Source organism: Gallus gallus, chromosome 1, assembly GCF_016699485.2.
Source record: "Gallus gallus isolate bGalGal1 chromosome 1, bGalGal1.mat.broiler.GRCg7b, whole genome shotgun sequence".
Lineage (NCBI taxonomy): Eukaryota > Metazoa > Chordata > Aves > Galliformes > Phasianidae > Gallus > Gallus gallus.
In genome coordinates, this window is record NC_052532.1 from 21,352,604 (window position 1) to 21,376,215 (window position 23,612).

A 23,612-nucleotide genomic window follows, 5' to 3' on the forward strand; every position below is an offset into this window, starting at 1 on the left:
TTACCTTCTCAATTCTGGAAAGGCTATTGCAAAGGTGTTCTATTATGGAGTTTATTTTAGCTGAAGGGAGCTTGTATAAAAAATCTGAAGCCTTTTTAATACGTTCCGTTGTATCTGAAAAGAAAATGTTCTCAGTGACCAAGCAATTTTAAGTGTCTGTTTCTGAAACACAAGAAGAGGTGTTGTTTTGTCCCTTATTTTAATGTCTTACCATCTGGACACAAGTTGAAACTATGATACTGAGAATAAACTGTTTTCTGCACAGAAGGGTCATAAGTGATCTATCAGAAGTTATGAGCATTACTTTGCTCAATGAAGCACAGTTCCTCATACACTTAAATGAGTCCATCTGATTATCATCCAGTGGAAATCAGTTTAGTTGCATGAATTTCAGGAGAATGTTTTTGTGATTACACTTCAGTTATGTCTTTAAGAACTTCTTAGGAAGATGAGCTCTACACTGTGATTTGATTTAGTTCAGATGGAGAGCCACCCTGAATAAAAAAATGCAACAAGAAATCAAAAGAGAGCATAAAAACAATAGAGTGGCCAGAGTTGGATTTTATAATCTTGAAATAATTTCACAGCGAGAAGCAGAGTGAAAAGTCAACAATCATTGCAGTCATCAGGTGAGACAACTCTAGATGAACCTTAGCTTGGGAATGCATAGCCCATGACTACAGCAACAGAAGTGAAAATGTTCAGTCTGGCACCTGTGCACCTGGAGAATTCACATTGATTGCAGGAGAACCTACAAATCCTATAGAACTAAGATTTCAGATATGAGAGTGCAGGTGAGAATGGAGCATGAGCATTAGAATTTTCTTGAATATGGTCTGGAATATGTTTGTAGTTAAGTAGCAATGTCTGTTAGTTTTCAATTACAGGAACAGAAATACTAATTATTTAATTTGTGCAGTGTGCCTGAAATACCTTCCCATATTGGCACCAGGCAACACTTTCTGTTCATTCAGTTTCTGAATAACCATGATCCTACTAAAAACCATAGTCAGAGGTCTTGCTGTATGATTAAATATTTTCCATAGAGCTGTGCTGTATGTATTTTACAGAACAAGTAGAGGGCACAGCTATTTCAGAGTCCTCCTTGTGGCTTCAGTAGCTATGCACCAACACACCCTTTCTCTCACTCCCCTTCCTTAGGAAGACTGGGGGAGAAAAAATGATGAAAAAAGAAAAGCTTGTGGGTGGAGATAAAGAGCTGTTGAATAAAATTAAAAAAAGCAAAACCCTCACAGAAGCAAAAGGAGAAAAAAAATCTATTTCCAATCAGCAAGCAATGTTCAGCTATGTCGTTATTGAGCAGGGTCTCTGTACACATAGTAGTTGCTTTTGAAGACAAACACATCCTTAATGAGAGTTCCCCTTTCCTTCCATAGCTTTTATGGCTGAGAGTGACATATGGTGTGGAATACCCTTTGGCCAGTTTAGGTCAGCTGTGTCCTCTCCTCACCTCTTGCCTACCCCCAGCCTGCTGGCCTTCACTAGCTGGGGGCTCTGAGAGGGCCTTGGTGCCAGGGCTGTTCAGCAGTGAACAAAACCACTGGTTCAGTGCTGCCCTAGCTACAAGCACAGAGCACAGCGTTGTACGGGCTGTTGTGAGGAGAGTTAATTCCATCCCAGTCAGATCCAGTACAGTAAACAGGAAACTTCAGTAGGCCTAATATACGGGCGTAATAAGCCAATCAACAATTTCTCCAAGTCTGTCATAAAAACCCATTTCCACACATTAAAAAACACCAGCACCAATATAGTCTTTTTTGTTTGTTTTTCTGTTTTGTGATTTTGTTTATTCATTTAGGACTGCTTTTCAACCTAGAATTACTGTGCTCAGCCCTGAACCTACCAATATCTAAAGCAGCTTAAAAATATCCTTTATGTGGATGAGATAATGTCATTACTGTGGTAGAATATGAGATGAGAGAATAGTATCCATTTCTGTAGCCCAATGGTGGCAATAATCTCTTTGTTAGGATTTAATCAAAAACTAACATGTTAAATGTTAAAAACCCTGATAATTATTGCAAAAGAAAATATATGGAATTATGTTTTTATATAATTTTCATTTTACAGCATAAACTGTAAATATTTATTTTGGAGATTTTCAGCCAAATACATTTATCAAATCCTATTGTTTTTGCTTTTTTTCTTTCTTTCTTTTATATTGTTTCCACAATACAAATCAGCAAATGCAAAACGAATTTAAATTATTAGTTAAAGAGGATTTATGTCTTCATTATGATAGTGCAGAAAAAAGCCAGAATTGAATGACAAATACGTCTTTTAGGCATTACGCATTTTAGTTATATAGAGAAGATTATGTCAAGATTTCAAGAATGTCAAATGTTAACATTTTTCATTACACTGTTTACTGTGACTGGCATTCCAGTACTATGAGCTCAAATTTCTTGAGTCTGTTTTCCAAAGAAGCATTTAAATTCTTAACTTAAAAATACTCTTGGAGCAGTTCTTATGCACTCTTCTTTCGTTCATTTATTTATTTATTTACTTTTGCTTGCTTTTGTTTGTTTGTTTGTTTTTGTTTGTTTTTGGTTGGTTGGTTTGCATATGTAAATTTTTCTTTGTAACTCTGAGGATTCAGAACTTTTTAAAAAAGAAAGCTAATGTGATTTTTCCACATTTACATGAACATAGTATCAGGGATATGAAAAAAAAAAAAGTTTTGTACTGTTAAACATAAAATGTCATTAATTCTAAAAATATTGATGGTTAGTATTTCTACCTGTAATTTTTTGGAAAGTGAATTTCTCATAATAGTAGGCCAGACTGAGGTAGATCAGTTTTCTGAATTTATGGTCTCAAGCTTTATTGCATTAGCAACATGTCCTGTGTTATTCACTAATATCAGTGCAGAAATGTATCTGTAAAAATGTTTTAACGAAGTACACTCATTGTCAGTCTCCCTATATTGAGAGATTCGCCATTTCAAGGTTATATTATTACTCCCATATATCTTTGTTATGCTGTCAAAAAAAAAAGACCAGCAAAAAAACAAACAAAAGAAAAAAAAAACACAGCCCAAACCACCTTCTTATTTGTATTCAATAGAAGTTGCTTCTCTAGATATCTAAATAGTTTGTAATATGCTTTATATAAATGGGTGAATAATCTCTTATCCTTGGCAAAAGAGCCAGTACAAAAAAAATGGATACACTTTTTCATAGCACCCCAAAATACATACAGTTAGACAGTAGTGTGGACTGTGCTATAAAAGCTTCTCAAAAGTGTTTAAAAATGCTCTTGGCATCCTAAAACATCCAGTGTGATCTCTAGAGTCTAAAACATGGGAAGTGTGAGAGTTCATATACACGTTAAAGATGCATTAAATGACTTCAAATTTAAGTCACTTACTGAGAAAGGCTGTGACATATAAAGTGCACAGAAAACACTGTAAATTAAAATGACTTCTTAAATGTTTTATAGATATTGCATTTTTGTTGTATAGTGTCTTTGCAAATTAACAACTCTATAATTACCTGAAAAAACCATGGCAACAGAGTAAATTTTCTCTACGTACCAGTTACTTACTCATGGTCACTATAATTATGAAGAAACAAAAGAAAGAAGGAAGGAAGGAAGGAAGGAAGGAAGGAAGGAAGGGAGGAAGGAAGGGAGGAAGAAAGGAAGGAAGGAAGGAAGGAAGGAAGGAAGGAAGGAAGGAAGGAAGGAAGGAAGGAAGGAAGGAAGGAAGGAAGGAAGGAAGGAAGGAAGGAAGGAAGGAAGGAAGGAAGGAAGGAAGGAAGGAAGGAAAGAGAAAAAGAAAGAAAGAAAGAAAAGAAAGAAAGAAAGAAAGAAAGAAAGAAAGAAAGAAAGAAAGAAAGAAAGAAAGAAAGGAAGGAAGGAAGGAAGAAAGGAAGAAAGGAAGGAAGAAAGAAAGAAAGAAAGAAAGAAAGAAAGGATCTGTTATCCTTTGCATTGAGTGCATTAATTATTGCTGCTGTGCAGACTTTGAAGGACTCAGAAATAACAAGCATTTTGTTCATTGCTATAATATCTCAGACTACTCTGTAACTACTCTTTAGAGTCTGTCCCTTTTTGACACAATACCTTAATGAATAACGTAGGATTTGGTATGAATGAAATTAGACAGTTTTGAATTCTATTTACATCAAACAGTAAGCTGTGACAAGGTCATGAGACTGAAATAACATCACCTTGGATACTTCAGAAAATATAAAGCTGTGATTCAGACAACAGCATCACTACTTGATGCCTCTCTTCAATTTTCTTTGTGATAATTGAAGTGTGACCTGCTCTGTGTGTGTATATGTGCGCTCATCATGTGGGTTAGTTTGTCTTTGATGCAGAGCATAAAAAAGAAATCTCGCTACATAATGGTTTGTAGATGTTTGACAATTCCTCTTCAGAACTGTGTCCACTCTAAATACCAGAGCTTAAGCCCTGAAGCATCAGAGAGAAGGCCTTCTGTGGTCTCTGATAACAGTTCACAATCAATACTAGAAAAGTAACTAATATTTTTATAGCCTGCTTAATTATCACAAAACTTACTGCATTTGGGAAACAACAAGAAATAACTTAATATGTCAAATATGATTTTGTTCAACAAGATGAAGTAGTTTCATGGATCACTGGTGGTACATTGTTCATACTAAGTGGAATGTGAAGGAAAATATTAATTGGACTTGGGTTAAACACAGAATAAAATGACATTTATATTGCAGATGTCTGTTAAAAGTTTTAACAGATTAATGGCTGCAAATTAAGAACAATCCTAGTGGGACAGAGTTAAGGATGCAGATATGTCTTGTTTGAGAAATCTGAATTTAACTATATGCTTTCAGAACTTAACCATAGTTAATAGCTTCATGATTTCTAGATTTTTTATTTCATTTCATTTCATTTCAATTTCATTTCATTATTTTAAAGTTATTTATCAACTACACCTTATTGAAAATTATATAGCTGCTACATTTCCTTTTTAATCCATTATTTCAACTGTGATTATGTGACAATGTTTTTCTTTTTTGCTTGATTTTTGTTAATTTTCATTCCTGCAATACATGATTTTAGAAAAAAAGAATGAAGTCTTAGACATGAAACAGTCAGTATTAATGTGATAAATCAAGGTTAGGTATGTGATAACTGAGATTATCATTTAAGTTACCTAAGGGAGTGACTGTTGTCTGCGTCAGGTGGAGTCTTCCAGAGAAGAGCATGGAGACAGAAGACCAGAATCACAAATAAAACTGTCACAGAGTTATCTAGATAAATCTGTGCCCGTGACAGGGGGGCAGTAGGCTCGTTGGCCCTCTGGCTTCCCGAAAAAAAAAAAAAAAAACGGAGCAGCAGCAATGATCTAAGAAGAACTTATTTTACTAACTATGATATCGGAATACAAGATGACACAATATAATACAATCTAATTGAAAGTAAGAATAATAAATCAAATGAAATAAGAGAGAGAGAGAAAGAGAGAGAGAGAGAGAGAGAGAGTTTCCGAAACTGAAAGCCCTACTTGATGAAGGCGCATGGCTTGGAAGCACACCCACTCCTCTCCCTGGCAGCAAGCAAAAGCAAAAGACTGTGCGCAACCAGATGACGCATCTTCTGTGATGTATCTTCCTTCTCTGACCATGAGGTCCTCTGGGATATGTAGTTCTTCTTCTCTTTTGTCCATGATGTTATGATGTGGAATACCAATAGCAAAATTACAAAACCATGACAAAAACCTATGCTGTTACTGGGAAAGATATTCCTGTACTTGAGATGATGACTGTAGCTGGCACTCTCTTTCCCATTTTGGTACTATTTTAACAATTGGTCTGAAGAGGGAGTTACCTTTCCTGAGCAGGATGCTGCCTAGGTATGGCAAAGCAATTTTTCTTTGCCTCCCATCAGCCTCAAGGGTTTGTACACTAGTCTCCAAAATTCTGTGAAACAGCAGCTGGCTTGTAAGACACAGTGCCAGGCCCCATAACATTTTGAAGACCATGGAGCTCACTGGCAGTCTTGGCTGGACTGCCCTACCACACTCACCATATTGTCAGGATTTAGTACCTTCTGACTTCCATCTGTTTTGGCAGATGGACTGCATGGACAATGTTTTCTTAGCAATGACACCATGATAGCAGATGTAAAATAGTGGATCGCCTCTGCTGGTGTAGATATTTGGGAGTATGTCATGCAGGCTCTTGTTCGTTGCTGGTGAAAATGCACAGCTAAATGCATTGAAAAAAATAGCGTTCTGTAGCTGAGAATTTTCTCTATTGTAAGGTGTTATTCTGCTCTTTGTATCTGTTGTAGTTTCCGTGGAAATAAATAGGAGGCATTATTTTCAGAACAACCTATGTAGCACAAGTGAGCAGAGGTGCTCAGTCCTGAGAAAATGAGCATATTAACCAAATGAAGAAGGAGGAGCTTTATGAAGCCAGATTTTCACACAAAATCATAGCCAGAACTCTTTGAAAGAGTAGGATAATGAAAAGAGATAATGAAAAGAGAAATGAAAATTTATACTTGTAATTTTTGCAACAGGGCCGCTACTGTAGAATGATTTATTAACAGTAATCCAGAAGGCAATGTTTTTTTCTCATATAATAGAGTGTGCTAGATTGGACCGTGTGAACATGGCAGGTGACCCCCGTTATGGAAGCACTATATATGTGGTGACAGAGGTTCTGAAATTAGTTGGGACTAGTTTAGAAAAAATAAACAAAGATGATGAAGCACTCAAATGCTGTGCCTCCCTTCCCTGAATAATGCCAAAAATCTAGATAGAGATGAAAAAACACAAAGTAGAAAACAGGAAAAGGTAGAATAAGAGGATCCTCAGTAACTTACGAAGATAGAGACAGGGTGCAGGCAGGGTGCTCCTGAGCTCTTCATAATGTGGAGTTCTCACATATGTCACCCTGAGTGAAACTGCTGGGCAGATTTATGGTCAGGAGGGAGTTGTTTCATGCTTCTTAGCAACGTATTAATTACAGTTTTAGGCAACAAAAACTGCTAATGAGAAAGTTCATGAACACTCCTGATATACTCACTCTTTTCTGATCTCTTTCTCTAATATTGTATAGCTACAGATGTGTGAAATAGTTTTTTTTTTTTTTTTCCTCTAAAATAATGAAAATGAAAATAAATGATGTGAAGATCCTTTTAAAGTAAACATCTATTGTATGACTATGTTGCTGGCTACTGGGAGTGATGGTGCTTACGCAGGGAAATGCACATTCACTTGAAATGTATTCATCTTCACAATATCATAACAAAAGAATTGCAGTTATGTTTGTAGTGAAGATTCCTATCACTTTCACTCCCACTCACATCCCAGTGTACATGTAAGATGGGGATCGGTCTTTTTTTCCTTTTTTCTTGTGGAAAACCAACCTCAGACTTCTTCAGGAGGAATATAACAAATCTACTTGCTATTACTGTTATTTCAAATTACATTTTAAAATAAATTTTTATTTTAAATATAAGCATGTGCTTAATGACATTAAAATGAATTTTCCTACCCAAAAGCATTTGATAGCATCCAGTCTGTAATACCATACAAACAAACAACGAATGGTGGATGTGACACAGTGCGGTAGTGGGATGGCATGTTTCAGCAATGATGTCAGTGGCATGAAAGAGAAGGTATGCAGATTTTTACAAGAACGGCATTCAGGCTCTTGTTCATCATTGGATAATGGTGGTGACTGTGTTGAAAAGTAGTGTTTTGTAGAATTTCCTCTACGAGATAGTGTTATTGTGCTCTTTGTTTCTGTTGTAGTTTCCGTGCAACTGAATAGGAAGAATTTCTTTCAGAGAAATTTATGTAAATTTAGATCTATGGTACTGTTGTGTTTTGTATATACATATGGTCTGTTATTAGACTCAGGGTGTTGTAAGAAGAGACATGAGAGTTGTGTTATTTTATATTCTGGTTTGAGTATTTATAGGAGATATAAACAATATTTCATCAGTGTAACATGCTTTCTGAGAGTGGCTAGTAGCAGATAGTTGGGGAAATATCAAAGAAAATGTGAAGAATTTTTCACAAATATATTCTTGTTGCAGTTATTGCCTGAAGGGCTGCATGAACTGAAGTTGAATATAGATCACTGCATTTAATAACTGCCAATAGACATAGAAAGGAATGATAGGCAAATCTCTTTAATATACGTACGCTGTTGGATGCAATCATTCCATTCTCTTCCTCAAATTTTAGTCATTTTTGGGTAAACTTTATGGCACATCATATCTTGAGCCTCTTTGTGGTAAGAAGTTCTAATACTGAGTTGAATTCTGTGAAGAAAAAAGTACTGCTTTTTCTTTAATATTTTAAATACCGTGTGCTCATGATACTCACCCTGACCAACATTCTTATGCGTGGGTGGAGTGAACTCTTCCTCTTGCAGAAGTATGCCTTTCTAATCATTAACTGAGGACCAAGGCATCAAATTATTCCCATCTCTGCAGAGTCATCCTTACAAGTCTTATCCATCAGCATCAATAGTACAAAGCTGTAGTACCTGACATGAAATTTATTTATATCATATTATTTTAATACTAGATTGTTTGCTTTTTCTAAGCCTTCCAGTGAGTACTACCATAATTTATATCATACATGCCCTAAGTCTGTATATTATGCATTTTCTGCATACTGTGTTTCCCTTTGGTTTCTGTTTTGTGCTTTCATACGTGAACAGCCAGAATCTGCCCTGTGGTAAGTAAGATAAATTGCTTAACATGGGCATTGAATGCTGTTTCAGATAACCCTAGGGTATCCATCTGGCCTCCAGCTGCTGCCTCAGCAAGGCACAGGATCTCTGTCACAAGCATATTCTGCATATCTATGTCGATGTTTCCAGTATCTAAGGATATTTAAAACAGCAGTAAGTTTATGGCAACTGGATGCAATCCTATTTTATCGTCTTAATCATGAACTGTGATATTTTAGAGCAAGCATAAAGAAGCATCTTTTCAGATTTTGAATATGTGTAAAAGAATCATTTTCTTTTTCTTCAGTCACAACATTGTTCTTAATTTGAAAATGTCTGCTGTGTGGAGATTGAGCATATAATGGTTTCATTTATCACCAACCTTACATAGCCTGATATAGTGTATCTACCAGTCTCACTTTCACAAATTAGCTCTTATTAGTTCTACTTAATTGCTTATAATTCTCTGTGCTTTTTATTTTCAAGTATTAAATATTTTAACAGTCCATGTTTGCTCATTTCATTCATTCCATTTTAACCTTCTATTTCATTTGTCTCAATGAGATACTTATCAGTGACAAATTCCTATGTAATTTTACAGATAAATTCTTGGTCTTTGGGAATTCTAAGTATTGAGAATTCAAATGGTTACCTCTTTCTACTTTAGTGAGAACAATTTAAGTTATGTACATCTCTGCAGCACTTTTTCTTTTTAGCATCTAATTAAAATGAAATGCTAATTAAAAAAAGTTCCTCCAACAGTTAGTGCTTGAAACTAATTATATAAATTAATGGAATAAGAGTTGATCCTATAAATTTGAAGAGTCTTCCAGTAATGCCAAATTCTAACAGATGGTGCATTCTGAAGTTTTTGACACACAACAGTTAACTGTGTTAGAGGGTATAATAAACTTCTTGTACTTCTATTCACCTAACCATAGCCTTGAATCCCTGCTGACAGCAGTGGGTTTCATAAAAGATAAAGCAGCCTATATGAAGCAGTTCAAAGGATGAAGATTTAGCTTAAGCAATTTTCATTTCATTTTGGAAAATGAAATGAATATTAAACTACTGAAATCTGGTAAAATACCATAGCAAGCTTTGTAATGGAATCAGCTCCATTGGTACTGGAATATTCTGTAGGTAGCATTTCTGGGGCTTATCACTGTTCTACACTTCTGTCACTGAAGTAGCAGTGCCTCATAATACCTAACTTTTTAATGATTTTTGTGTGTGTGTGTGTGTGTGTAAGGGAAATCCAAAGTTGTTTATTTAATTTAACAGGTTTTTTTTTTCTTCTTTCTTAAAAAGAAAAAAATAAAAATAAATAAATAAAAAGTCTTTAAGAGCTCAATATTATTCTTATTTTAGGTTCCACTGCAAATTAATCATTTTAATATGTAATCAGCTACTACTGCATATGAACTTGTTTTATTGTCATTCCACTAACTGAGATATACAGAGAGCAACTTCACTAGAGGTCACCTGGGCAAGATTGTTTGATAATCTTGCAAGGAAATAAGATCACAACTTGCATTAGAAGAGAGAAGTTTTTAGGTACACATGAAAGGAAACTTGATAAAGCAGGCACAGCAGGGAGTTGCTGACCAGCATCTTAAGAATATCAAGGTGTATGTTTAAGGTTTTCTTCAGAAGAAGGTGAATTTTCAAGTTCAGTGTACAGAGGGCTTGTCATAAGCAGTTGTTTATCAAAAACAGTCTTCCTTAACATCAGTATAAGGCAATAAAAACACAAAAGGATCCAGTTAATCCTTAATCCTTGATTCTAAATTAATAAGCTCATGCTTTTTTTTTTTTTTTTTTTTTTCTGCTGAACATTTTTTGATAGTTTAAGCTATGTTTCAAAAGACTCTTAAGCTACTGATGATATCACAGACACATTACTTTGGTAATGCTTAGCTTAAGTACTAGTTGAACACTCATCATTATTTAATGGTGCTGGCTGTAGAACAGAAAGGATGAGGAAGAATTTCCCTCAGTATCACATTATCACTAAATATCTACATTAAGAAAGTGTGTCTTCAAGCCTAATAAATTGTAACTTATTCTTTTATGCTGTGGATATAGATTATCTTGAATGGAATGATAACAGTACTATTAGACAATGCATCCAAACATAGATTTTAAAGAAAAATATGTGATCTGTTTGATTATGGAGTGATTTTTAATCAGTGTCTATTTATTAGTTATTCAGTCCATCAAAAACTGGGGGCAACTTGATGTTCAGTGCATAAAGGAAAGTGAAGCTTTTAGGTGACCTCATCATATATGCTTACATGAGTATTAAAATGATATTGAGTAGTAGACAAATGCCTTCTTCGCAACTTGAGAAACTCAGAGTTGTTCAGACATACAACCCAGTGTTTCTTTGTCTGTCTTTTCTTTGCCTGTCTTTTAAACAGCACTGCACATAGCAACAGCTCTGCTTTTAGGACACTGTAATCAGTTCAGAACTACTCATTGCCTCACAACAGTGAGGTATCCATGGTTTAGTCTCAATAAATGTTAAGGAAGCATTGATAAATGTCAATGGGTGTCATTTTTTTCCGCATAGTGGAATTCAGTGACACACCTTTGCTTCATACATACTTGCATGTTAGATGCCATTTATCAGACCACCCCTCTGCTGCCATCTGTTGCATGGCAACAACATATAACAGGATATTAATGGGAAGATTCAGCCTCTACTGCCATACCACCACCATCTGCCTCTGATGTCTTAGGCCACCATAATAAATATAAGTCACTGAATCAGTGAGCCATTACTTTTGGAGCAGCCTTTGTAGTTTCTCTATAGTGAAATTAACACTTTAAACCTATGCTAACCATGGGACTCAACTGCTCGACTTTCCTTCATAGTCCGAGTATGTTAAATAAGTTCATTTTCCTCTTTTGTTGTACCTTTTTAAATAAAAAAAAATATATAATTTCAAAACAAGACTGAAAACCAGTTGAACAGTGCTTCACTGTACCTGGTTATAAAATTTTAAATTTTTCTTCCACATTTATAATAATTATAATAATAATCTAAAAGTAGCTTGGAATCACTCAGCAAAGATAAGCATCAGAAATAAATATAATAAGTTAGTAGCAAATCTTATAAAAATAAATTAAAAGAGGAGGCTGTAATGAAAGATGAAGTTTCAGCCATATTTTTCAACAGTTAGCCAAACTTGTCCTGTATTCTTGAAATTTTGCCATGTACTTATGTTTTAGTCAATCATGGGTTAAAATGATACATGGCAACACAACTATACAGAATAAACTGTGAAAAAGTACATTTCCCTCACTGCTCTTTGACTACCTTACTAGTTGATTGCTGTCAAGTTATTAAAAAAATGATTATGAAATTAGTGAAATTATTTTAAAAAGCATAGGCTGCCCTTTATTCTCTGAGTTAGCCTAGACAAACATTGCAGGAACATTTTTTTCATAAGCAAAAGTAACACTTTTCAGATGAGGGTACCCAATAAATGTAGTTCCTGAATGAGGATATCTCCATTTAGTCTCTAAAGTAAATATTCTTTCTAAGAACTATTCAGTGAGGCTTCCCAAAATCTTTTTATATAAGCTGGTGTTTATGTAACCTGGGCTGATCAGGTAGGGCGTTGCTTTCTATATTACTTTCTGACTGAAATGTGTTGTGTTTCAATTTAGCAGCCAGTCCTCAACATCCATTAAATGGAACAGTAATCACTCAGTGTCTTGAACTAATTCTAAAATGCAGTTCCCTGTAATGGCAATAATACTGTACAAGCACGCATGCCAGCATACAAGCACATACAGTAGAGGATATTAAGAGTACTCAATTCTTCTTGTCAGGTTGTCATAAAAGGAGGTGCATGTATAACTTAGTGAGGTTTCTTCAAGTGCCTAAATCTGGATGTGTCTCCACTGACATGATTCGTTACAGTCAGCTTCAGTGTTTCCCCATATGCGTTCATTATCTTGTTTCTATACAATGTTAGGCAGCTTTTCCAAGATACACTCACTTTAATTTGGTAAAGCATATATTTAATGGGTTATCCAAACAAAGTATATTTTCTTAGGTAAAATATTTCCTTTTTGTTTTTTGACTAACCTTCTTAGACATGATTCATCTAAATCATCTATCCGGTCACAATATTCTTCAGACAAGATTAACATTCTTTTAAGAACACTTAATTGTTGATGATCTGTGTATAGCATCGGGAACTCTTGTTTCATTCTCTGCTTACACTTTCAAAGCTTCAGCTAAAATCTTGCTAAAACATCCTGAGGTTCTCCTGAGCCTACTATTTCAACCTATCTAGGTCTCTCTGCATTGCATCCCATCCCTTGCGTGTGTCAGCTGCACCATGCAGCTTGTCATCTGCAAACTTGCTGAGGGTTCACTTGATCCCACTGTCCATGTCACTCATAAAGATCATAAAGAGCACTGATCCCAGAACTGATCCCTGAAGGACACCATCTGTCTCTGATCTCCATCTGGACATTGAGCCATTGATCACTACTCTCTGGGTACGATCTTCCTTGTCTATTGAACAGTCCACCCATCAAATCCATATCTTCCCAATTTAGAAAGGAGGAAGTTCTGGGGGACTGACTCAAAGACCTCTCTTAAGTCCAGATAGATGACATCAGTGGCTCTTCCCCCTTGTTCACTGGGAATTGTTCACTACACCATAATAGAACGCCACAAGTTTGGTCAGGCAGGACCTGTGCTTGGTGAAGCCTTGCTGGTTGTCTTGGATCAACTTACTTTCTTCTATGTGCCTTACCATAGCTTCCAGGATGATCTGCTCTGTGGTCTTTCCCAGCACAGAGGTGAGGCTGACAGGTCAGTAGTTCCCTGGATAATCCTTTCTACCCTTCTTAAAAATGGATGTGATGGCACCTTTTTTCTAGCAACCAGGGACTTCATCTGGCAGCCATGAATTTTCAAATATCATCAAGAATATTTTGGCACCTACATTGATCAATTCTCTCAGGACTTTGGGATGCATCTTATCAAGACCCATAGATTTATGGATTGTTTAGGTTACTCAGCTGGTCACAAACTTAATCTTTGCTTACATTGGGAGAGATGTTTCTACCCAGTTTCCACCTTCTGACCTATCTGCTCAAAGGGTGTGTGAAGAGCAATTGCAACTTCTGCTGTAAGAGAGATTGTGTTGGACTCAGTTAACAGCTGAATTGAACAGAATGTTTGCCACTGTCAGCTGAGGAGGGCAGTGTGAAATGCTCTAATTGAAAACATGACTATATCAAAGAAGAAGATTGTTCTTGCTTGTACTGTGTTCTGTAGTCTTTGTACATGATATTTCTAAAAAAAGAAAAAAGCAGTAGATTTTAAGCTCACTTTTTGCTGAGCATAAAAATGACTGAAGTTCCGATTGATCTTTCGAACAAATGACACTTTGCACCTATTGGTAAAAGATACTTGCTTTTTCCGTGAGCTGCTTAAATGCTGCTGAGTAGAAAGATGAATCCTATTGCTACTTGAGAGTAACAGTCTGAAGGTTACCTCATAGCTACTCAGAAAAACTGCTGAGTATGTGTTTATTTTATGAAAGAATTTTATTGGATCAACCATCTATTTGTGCTGTGAAGAATAATTTCACTGCTTATAAAAGACTGTAGACTGCCATTTTTCTCGCAGTTCATTCTGTCGAAGGAATTGAAGGCAAAACATGAAGAGATTTCCAACATTTTGTATTGAGTCTCTTGTATTTTAATGGGGTCTTAAGTATTTATGACACATAATCTGTTGATACTCCTCTTTCATGGTTACTCATATCTAATTTTTGCTGCCAAAGTTTTGCTGGCAGAACTGGAACTGTGAAATTGGCACAGTGATTAATGTGCCAGTTGTCACTCAGAAAGCTCTGTTTATTTCACTGGTTATCAGTTCTGTATAAAAACTGTTATACAAAACAGGAGAACATAACAGTTTATGGATGACAGAGATACAGGAAGTATTTATGCTGAAATTCTGGGGTATGTAGATTGCTACCCCCACTTCCACTGCCTAACTTCTGTGTAATGTTTATGCAGACTTTCAAGCTTTCTGTCATTCTCTGGAAGACACTTATGCAGTGGACTTAGTACCTCTAAGTACTGCATTAACAAGGTTATACTGTAGGATTTTACTGTGAACAAGATACTTTCATTTTATTGTTATTCACATGGAGAAATCTAAAAATACCCTTGTTTAGTGTTTTTGTTTATTTGTTCTTTTACTCAATAAACATGTATTTCATTTTCCAGTTACTGAAAAACAACTTTAAGATACTTGAATTTTTTGTCAGTGGACCTCAATTATAAATTTATTTCCTCTACGTGAACCTGAGGGACTGGTGAATATAACGTTTTTTGTGCAGTTTTCACAAAGCCTCCGTAGAAGTGCAGATCCTTGAAGGTGATGTCACCTTGTGGAAATTCATCAAAACGTGTTCTAATTTGGCTGGCCTAGCTGCCAAGGTAGACATGTAGTTTTCAATCTTTGAACATTTTGTTGATCGAAGTAAGAACAGAGTGCCGATTTATAACTTTTGACAGCTTCAGCAATGGATATTTCTGTCTGACAGTGTCGTGTATAGAAGAGAGAGGAACAAACACAGCTGCTAACCTCAGTTTATTTTGATAAAATGCTTTTACACAGGTGGTCAGTGCTAAAAGCGGATCACGTTAATTGAGACCAGATTTAGACACTTGTTCCTCAAGGTCTTTTATAAGCATCGGCACTTACATTGAACATATTCATTTGTTTTCATACTTAATAGAGAAATTCTTTATGGAGTTCATTCCAAGATTGCTATTTGAGTCTACTGCATTATAGTCAAATCCAAAAATGAAATTGTACCCTTCTGCATGTCAAAAGTAATTCTTCCACTACTGATGTTTGGATTTTTTTTCAGTGTTGTTTTAGTTAATTTACATATAAGGGAGATTTTGTTATAATGATAATATCACACATTTTCTTTGTGAGATTTTTTTGGATTTATTACAATAGTAGCATTGCATTAGGAGAAGAACCTACTCACTGTCATCAACTGCCTCTAATTAGTACTTTTCTCCTGGAGTATGTATTTTTCTGGAAAATTACTGTAAAGGTATTTATCCTAATTGCTTTCTAATTTTTTTTCAGGGAGTGCTGGAACACCTGTTATCTTCAATGAAAATGGAGATGCTCCTGGACGTTATGATATTTTTCAGTATCAGATCACCAACAAGAGTACAGAATACAAAATAATTGGTCATTGGACCAACCAACTTCATCTAAATGTAAGTGGTAGTTTAACTATGATGCAGACATTGGAGAAATACAACCATTTGTGTATTACATTATTACACTTCAGAAATGTTGAGGATTTCTATTAGTTGGCAGAGAAAAGTTATTCCATTCTCTTTTTGAGAAGACCGCAAAAAGTAACATAAAAAATGAAAATGAGTTTGGTTTTTTTTTTTTTTTAATTTGTGTTACATAGTCTCCTGCTGCTTTAAATTATATTTTAGAATCATTATATATCTGATATTCCTTGGTTTGATTATGAATTTAGGCAGGGAAATAGTAATTCATAGTTCAAAAAAACATGTCAGACAAAATATTTCACACATATCTATTGCTTGGGTCTTTCAAATATGGACAGAATGCAAAGGGATGGAAATGTACTTTGTAAAAGGGATGTTTGAACTATCTGACCACTTCTGATTTGATTGAAACTCTGGGATGCTGAACTACTGAAATAAATATATTTCTTGAAATATAAAGGGAGAATTTGGAGTTTTAGATCCAGTTAGCCCCTATTAGACAATATCAGAGGAAATAAGTTACCCTTCCTTGGGAAGTGTTTCTAATTTATGCTTTACTATATTCTGCAAGTTTTATGGTAACTAAGCTCCTCATGTGCATTGAACCATGTTTGTTTCAAAAATCAACATTCCCATGAGGTTGAGAGAATAGCTTATGAAAGAATATTTGAATGACAGCTAAGCATTAAGCCACAGCTGTAACTTGAGAAGTTTTGGGGACCAGGGAAGTTGCAATCCTGAGAACAGGGAAGTTAAGCTAACCCATTTTATACAGGGTTTACCTTGTAATTTCTCTTCAAATTTGCCCCTCAAATTTGAAATATCAGTTGTTGTTTTGCTAAAGGATGCTATAAACTGATGACTGGATACACCAAGAGGAGGTTATTCAATGATTTCAATCAAATCACAAAGAGCAAGTTTCTAACAGCTCATATAAGATGTTCCTGATAAAATGTAAGAAAGAAAGTGTTGTAAAGATGTACAAACAATTCTCATGTTGAGACTACTTTCCAAATAATTGTCTGAGTGCTACCAATAGTAATACATGCAATAGCTCCCCATTTGCAGGCCCAGCTGTTAAACCACTTTATCATATCTGTTATTTTATACCTGTAACTACTTGGTAAAGTCTCATTTATTTAATTCTTCAGCCCAAATAGAAGAAACAAGCAAACAAACAAAAAACAGCCCTACAAAAGAAATTATATGTAGCAGATTAATACTAAACAGTAATTTCTGGAAAGAATTAGAATTAGATCCATATTACACCTGTTATAGCATACATTCATGATCTTCATAATTGATATAGTTTTCTGAATAGTAACAGTATTTATAAAAACGCTGAAAAACTGATGCATACATTTTGCACATATTAGCACTAACATAGCAGTTGTATATTAGTAATTATCTTAGAATTTGCTTCAATTTTAATTCCATTCCAGTTTGCACTTTTCTATCCCCACCAAGGCTGCTCAATTTTTCATTAATCTGTAGATTTTCCATCCCATTATTTCTGCCTGATGTATGTGTACTGCAGCGAGTTCTCTCACATACCAGTGGATTGGCTTCTATTCAGACTGCTGAGACCACACCATGCTAAAGCACATTGATCACAGAAGCACCCGGAGAGGATTTAAGGATGCCTCTCTGTAGCTCTCACTGAGAATGGATGCATTAGAATGTACCCGTGGCTCTTTTTTTAACCTTTGTGAGATCACTCACTGGACATCATACTGTGTCCAGATTCACAGGTGAGCTACCTAGACTGTTAGTGGTAGAAATGTCAAAGGGCTGGTGCAATGTCCTGCTGCTGCTGTTTCAGCTCGTAGCTTCTCTCACCCCATGCTCACCTGGCCCTGATTACTCCCGTGGCTGCCCAATCAGCTGGATTCAATAATGAGATCCTTCCCTCCCTATCTTTCGCCTATTTCTAAACTTACTCGTCTTGGAGGTCCTCAAAAGGGAAGACTGGACTTTATAACTTATGGTTTATCAGGGTTTGAGATGCTGAATTTCTAGTTATCATTATAGATGATTGAACACACCCTGTTGGTGTGTACAGGTGCTGGTACAGAAACAGTGAAGAAGGAAGTCATAATAGGGGGGATCCAATTTGTTTTGTCTGCTTTTGTATTCACTGAACTTATTTAGCACATGTCAGTGATTCTTATGCTATGTGGTGATCTGCTGTGACAGTCCTACTGTCTCATCTCACTAGATAAGTGTATTGAAACCAAGTAATCCTTGCGGGTGATTGTCAATACTCCGAATAATCATACTTGCAAATTAGATAGAGCCTTTGATTGCCAATAGATCTGAGGGAACACAGAGGATATTTTCAGTGGTTTCAGATAAAACTTTTATATTTATTGAAGACAAGTATGATGATGGCAGAAAACTTTTTTACCTTTTTGTTCTACACAGGGGATGTTTCTTAAATATAATACTTTCCCATTGTATCCTTCTTTCTCCTCCAGAGCTTCCTCTTGATCAAGGCATGCATAACTGATTTTTAATGAATCTCTGTTGTAGCTAGATATCCTCCATAGATGCTTCTAATCCTATTGTTACAGATGTTTCTACTTCAAATTGTGCGGTAACGTGCCATAAGCTGCTTAAGATTTTCTTGGACCATATAGCTTATAGCTTTTTTTCATTTATTTATTTTCTGTGACAGAAAATTAAATCATGGAAATGCTGAGTTTGCAGTACAGTAAGCCTTTTGAACAATTACTTAAACAATAATTAGAAGATGTACCTAACTAGTTGAGTCAAAAGTTTCCTTTTTCCCTTTCTATGTATTTTTATTTCCTTTCTCAAAGGGAACTTAGTGATATTTTCACTGCTGAGTCTTGACTGCAGGTCACTGTTGTGTCATCACCTGGTAGCAAGCCCTGTCTGTGTTCTGAACGCAACCCTCAGGATTTCTCTTTTATTCTCTAGCTCCTCAGAGTTTTCACTGTCTCTTCAGGTCCTCGTGGTCAAGCTTTGGACTTGTTCGTTTCCTGCTGCAATGCTATCTTCCACTTTGGGCAGAAAGTGCCAACCCTGGCTAGATACAGACTGTGTCTTGCTCCCTAAGGGGTTCTTTCTTAGCAGACCTCACTTTTGATGTAAAGGCTTCTAGCTGGGATACTGGTCTCTCCCTGTAGCCCTCAGTAACATTAATGCTCTCCTTTAGGCAGACTGACCTTTCAGACTTCCTCTGAAGCAGCTATAGGTTCCAGATATAGAAACTTCATGATTACTACTACTAGTGCACTTGTAATCCTTACAAAACACAGATGTGTGATAATTTTGTGATGTGCAGTATAAAAGTTAGAGTTAAAATCTTAAAAACCATGTGAAAGTTTAAATTTTGGAGTCTGAATAAAGTACCTTAATCTTTGACAGATGTAAGGCAATTTTGTGGGCAGATATTTGGAAGCCTCAAACTACAGCATCAAAGAATCTTAGCTGTCTTTTATATAACTATCATTTTACAAGATTCTAGCAATGTAAATTTGTATTCCTTTTAATGTCATTTTCCTCTCTAAGGTTGCTTGAATTTAAATATTCCTAATGTACTGTAAATAATCAGACCCAAGAAGTTTGGGTTTTTGTAATCGCTTTGATAGAAAATCTTTGCTTTAGATTATAGGTTAACTGATAGGGTTTATGCTTGTTTGTTTTCTTCATTTTCTTTCCTTTATCAGTAGAAAAAGATAACATATTTTCAGGCAACTTCGATATTTTTCACTCCAAAATATTCTTCTTTTTATAATGAATTAAAAAAAAAAGACAGTTTTGTTGTTCTTGTTTAATGAAACTTATGTTTTATGTTTTATTCATATTGCAACAATATTTTGCATACCAGGTCACATGTAAACGTTCTCTACAAATGTGTGGGTTTAGCAAATTTGGGCTCTCAACCATGTAATCTCAGTAGGAGGAAAGTTAAAAACAAGCTTGCTTTTCCTAGCACTTATGATTTGAAATCAGCTTGCTTGCATGACTAATAATGAATATCCTCTTAGAAACTGTGTGCTGTATTGCTCATATTGTAATAAGGGCTAGAAAGATGTGTTAACTGATGGCTTTTTATTTCAGTGGCAGAAAATGGAAATAGTTCCAATCCTGAAGTTTCAATAATAATTTTCTCAGTTACCTTTATGACTTAGCAACCCATTCAGTTGGTTTTGGTTCATTTTTGAGAGGCTTTTTTCCTCTTCAAAAATGCTGTAGATTTCTTTTCAAACATTGTTTTGGTCTACCAAAATCTCTATTGAAAGCACCTAATCTGAAAAATTATGTAGATACAAATGTATATTTTTCTAAGTTGATCATCTTTTAGTGATGCAGCAGGCACAATTATTGGTGCTTTCACAATCAGACATTTAGCTAAAGCAGTTAAGAAGCCTAAGTAGAGATCCAATTATGTCAACTTAGTTCTTAAGGAAAAAAAAAAAGAATATCAAAGCACTGTAACTTTCAAGTAAAAATGTAGTCAGATTCTTAAGATGGAATTCACTTTTTTTTTTCCACCAAAGCACAGGAATTCAGATGAACAGAAAATGAAATTTTACAATATCTGTTTTTTAACTTCCTGTTAGAAATAATAGGATGCATAAGCTCTCTGATTTATAGAGTGTATGCACTGATGAGATATATGACTCGGGGGCAGCGATTTTTCTGTGATGGTCTTGATTTATAACTAAGAAATCTGTAAATTAAAATTACACTGATGTGATGAACTATCAGAGACAGCCATAATCACCATCAGCCTTAAGCACAGTGTTTGGTGAACTAGTAAAATTTGGGAACTCTGCATTGAGAATGAGGTTCCCTTCAGGCAGCCATATCACAGGAAGATTTAAATCAGTGTTTGATTTCTCTTCTTTGCTAGGAGTCTTGTAAATTATGTATCTAATCCTGGAGGAAACTATCAACACTGACATTAGTCAATTCTTTTTAGAAGCAACAGATTCAAAATGCATTAGTTCCCTTTCTTCTGACATGATAACAGAAAATGATTCAAGAAGCTTGTGGTATTTTCTCCAACTGCAGCAAACAAGTTTCAAGCTTTGCTGTAGGCCACAGTATTTCATTAAAGAAGACAGAGTTCCTTTGGTAACTATTATATAATCGATATATTTTTTTTCAAATTGCTGAACGTAACCCCTGTGTCTAACAAAAAACACTGCCATGAAATACACAACAGGAGCACTTAGTGCTATGTATGATTTTAATTGTAAACAAAATACGACAAAAAATATTGCCTGCAGGGTATTCTTCTGCCCATGGGGCAATGAAGTTCAAACTTACACTCCATCCATGTTATCTGCCTGAAAATTGTTGATGCTGGGTTAAAAATAAGTCACTGAGACAAGTAAAAATGTTTGGGTTCTTCTATTTTTCTCAAAATTATATTGCCATCTTCCTTTATTCCATTAAGGGCTGGAAGACAAGTAGGAAGAGACTATCATGGTTTTTAGAAGAATACTTAAGACTTATGTTTTACAAAGCTAGTCCTGGTCTTAGCACTGGTAAGTAAGTATGACTCAGGATTTATTCTTCTTTACTGTCCAAATCTGAGTTCAATATAGAAATCCTTGTCACTAAGGACTAATGCTGGACTCAAGAGATCAGTCAGCAGTGTGCTGCAGTAAATGCAGACCATGTACCAGCCAGCAAAGCATCTGAAATATGTAATAAAAATGGAATTTTATGATTTTGAAAGATTGCATATGGTACTATGCAAAAAAAAAAAAAGTGCTGAAGACAGATGCTGATAAGGAACTAAATGATTTTAAAATATGTCTGTAAAGATGATCAGCAGTTGGATTCAAGATCCAAGGCCACTGTAAGAACCCAAGAATAATGACAGCTTGTCTTCTTTCTGAACCTTTTTTCTTTATTAGTCTTAGCAGTAATTTTTTTTTTAGCGAAACAGATATCTTGACTGACTCTCTAAAGAAAAAAAAAACTGGAAAAAAAACAAAAGCGGCTAAGAAAATTTCCTGAACTTGGATAATCATTTGTACTTCATTAAAATGATACCAGATTGCCACTGAAACAACCTCTGCTTGAGAGTTAGGATGCATACGGATTTTTCCCACATTGTCAGGGTGAGTGAAAGTCTGGTTTTTCAAATGAAAAATGGGGCTGCAATTAAAAACTTGGCTATGAATTTGTCATAGGTTTCTTGAGTAGAAAATTCATAGGATTTTTTTTTTCTGTGATAATTCTGTGTAGGGATTATTATTAGAATGAGATATTCTTTAAATAGTCACAGCCAACAAGACTGCACAGTATTCTTGTTTATTTCAAGAAGCAGAAAGGAGGTATTACCATTCATGATGAATAAAATGAATCGCTTTTGTTTTAAAATAATATTTTTTTTCATAGAATTACAGAATCATAGAATGGCTTGGGTTGATAAAACCTTGAAGACCATCTTGTTCCAAGTCTCCTGCCATGGGCAGGCTGTCCCCCACCAGTTCAGGCTGTCCAGGGCCCCATCCAACCTGGACATGAATGCCTCCAGGGATGGGGAATCCACAGCTTCTCTGGGCAGCTGTGCCAGGGCCTCACAACCCTCTAACATCTAACCTAAATCTCCTCTCTTTTGTTTTAAAATGATTCCTTCTCTCCTATCACAATCAGACCATGTAAAAAGTTGCTCCCGCTCCTGCTTATAAGCTCCCTTCAGGTACTGGAAGGTTGCAACGTCTCCCCAGAGCCATCTCGTCTGCAAGCAGAACAAGTTCAGGTCCCTCAGCCTTTCTTCACAGGAGATGTGCTCCAGCCCTTTGATCATCTTTGTGGCTCTCCTCTTTCACATTAAAAGCAAATATGCAATAATAGAACAATATGAAATCAGTACTTTTTATATGTATTCTTGGAGAGCTTTGCATCCAAATATAGAACTTCAGCGCTGCACCTGTTGTACTCTGCAGTAGTGTGGCTTTTAGCATAAACAAACATTACTGGGAGTTTAGATTAAGCACGGCCAGCAGCAAATCTTCAGTGAGTTGCTTTGTGAGGTACCCATGTGAAACGTGGACTAACAGCATTTTTTTTTCCGCAGTCCTTTCCATCTTTCTCTTCTCCCACACAGCAATTTGTATATGTATTATAATTTAAAGGCTGAGCTGCCCTTTAAACCTAGAAGCAAAATGTTCATGCTTTAAAAGCTTAAAAATGGTAGATTAAATGTTATTTAATTACTGTGCATTTGAGTTACATAATTGCAGTCTGCTACTAAATTAAAATTCATTAAATAGAAAATGAATAAGACATTCATTACTTATGAGATGTTGAAAGAGAATAACCAACAGTTAGTAGTACGTTACTGTCTGATTTTTTTTTCTGTTTGCTTTCCTGTAATTTCTCTTCATTTCATTATTAATATCATTTCTTTAGCATGCTCATCTAATATTTATTTCTTTCTGATAAATCCTCAACCATCTTCTTTTCAGTAGTGAAAGATAAGAAGTGAATCATTTAGCCCATTTCCAAAATGTTTTATCACTGCTTTTAGTGGTGATATTGTGATGTTACTTACAGTTTAAGACAGGGAATGGAAAATGATGGCTAATCTCATTGTAACTT

The 23,612-nt window shown here is 35.5% G+C and overlaps 1 protein-coding gene across 5 annotated transcripts in view; it reads left to right on the plus strand.

Moving 5' to 3' along the window:
* Positions 1 to 23,612, plus strand: part of GRM8 (glutamate metabotropic receptor 8) — a 324,211-nt gene that overhangs the window by 252,726 nt on the left and 47,873 nt on the right. For all 5 annotated transcript variants that reach the window (XM_425426.8, XM_046903818.1, XM_046903819.1 and 2 more), the window contains one exon: positions 15,856 to 15,992. In XM_425426.8, coding sequence (XP_425426.3) covers positions 15,856 to 15,992 — 137 coding nt within the window. The remainder of the gene's footprint in view (positions 1 to 15,855; positions 15,993 to 23,612) is intronic.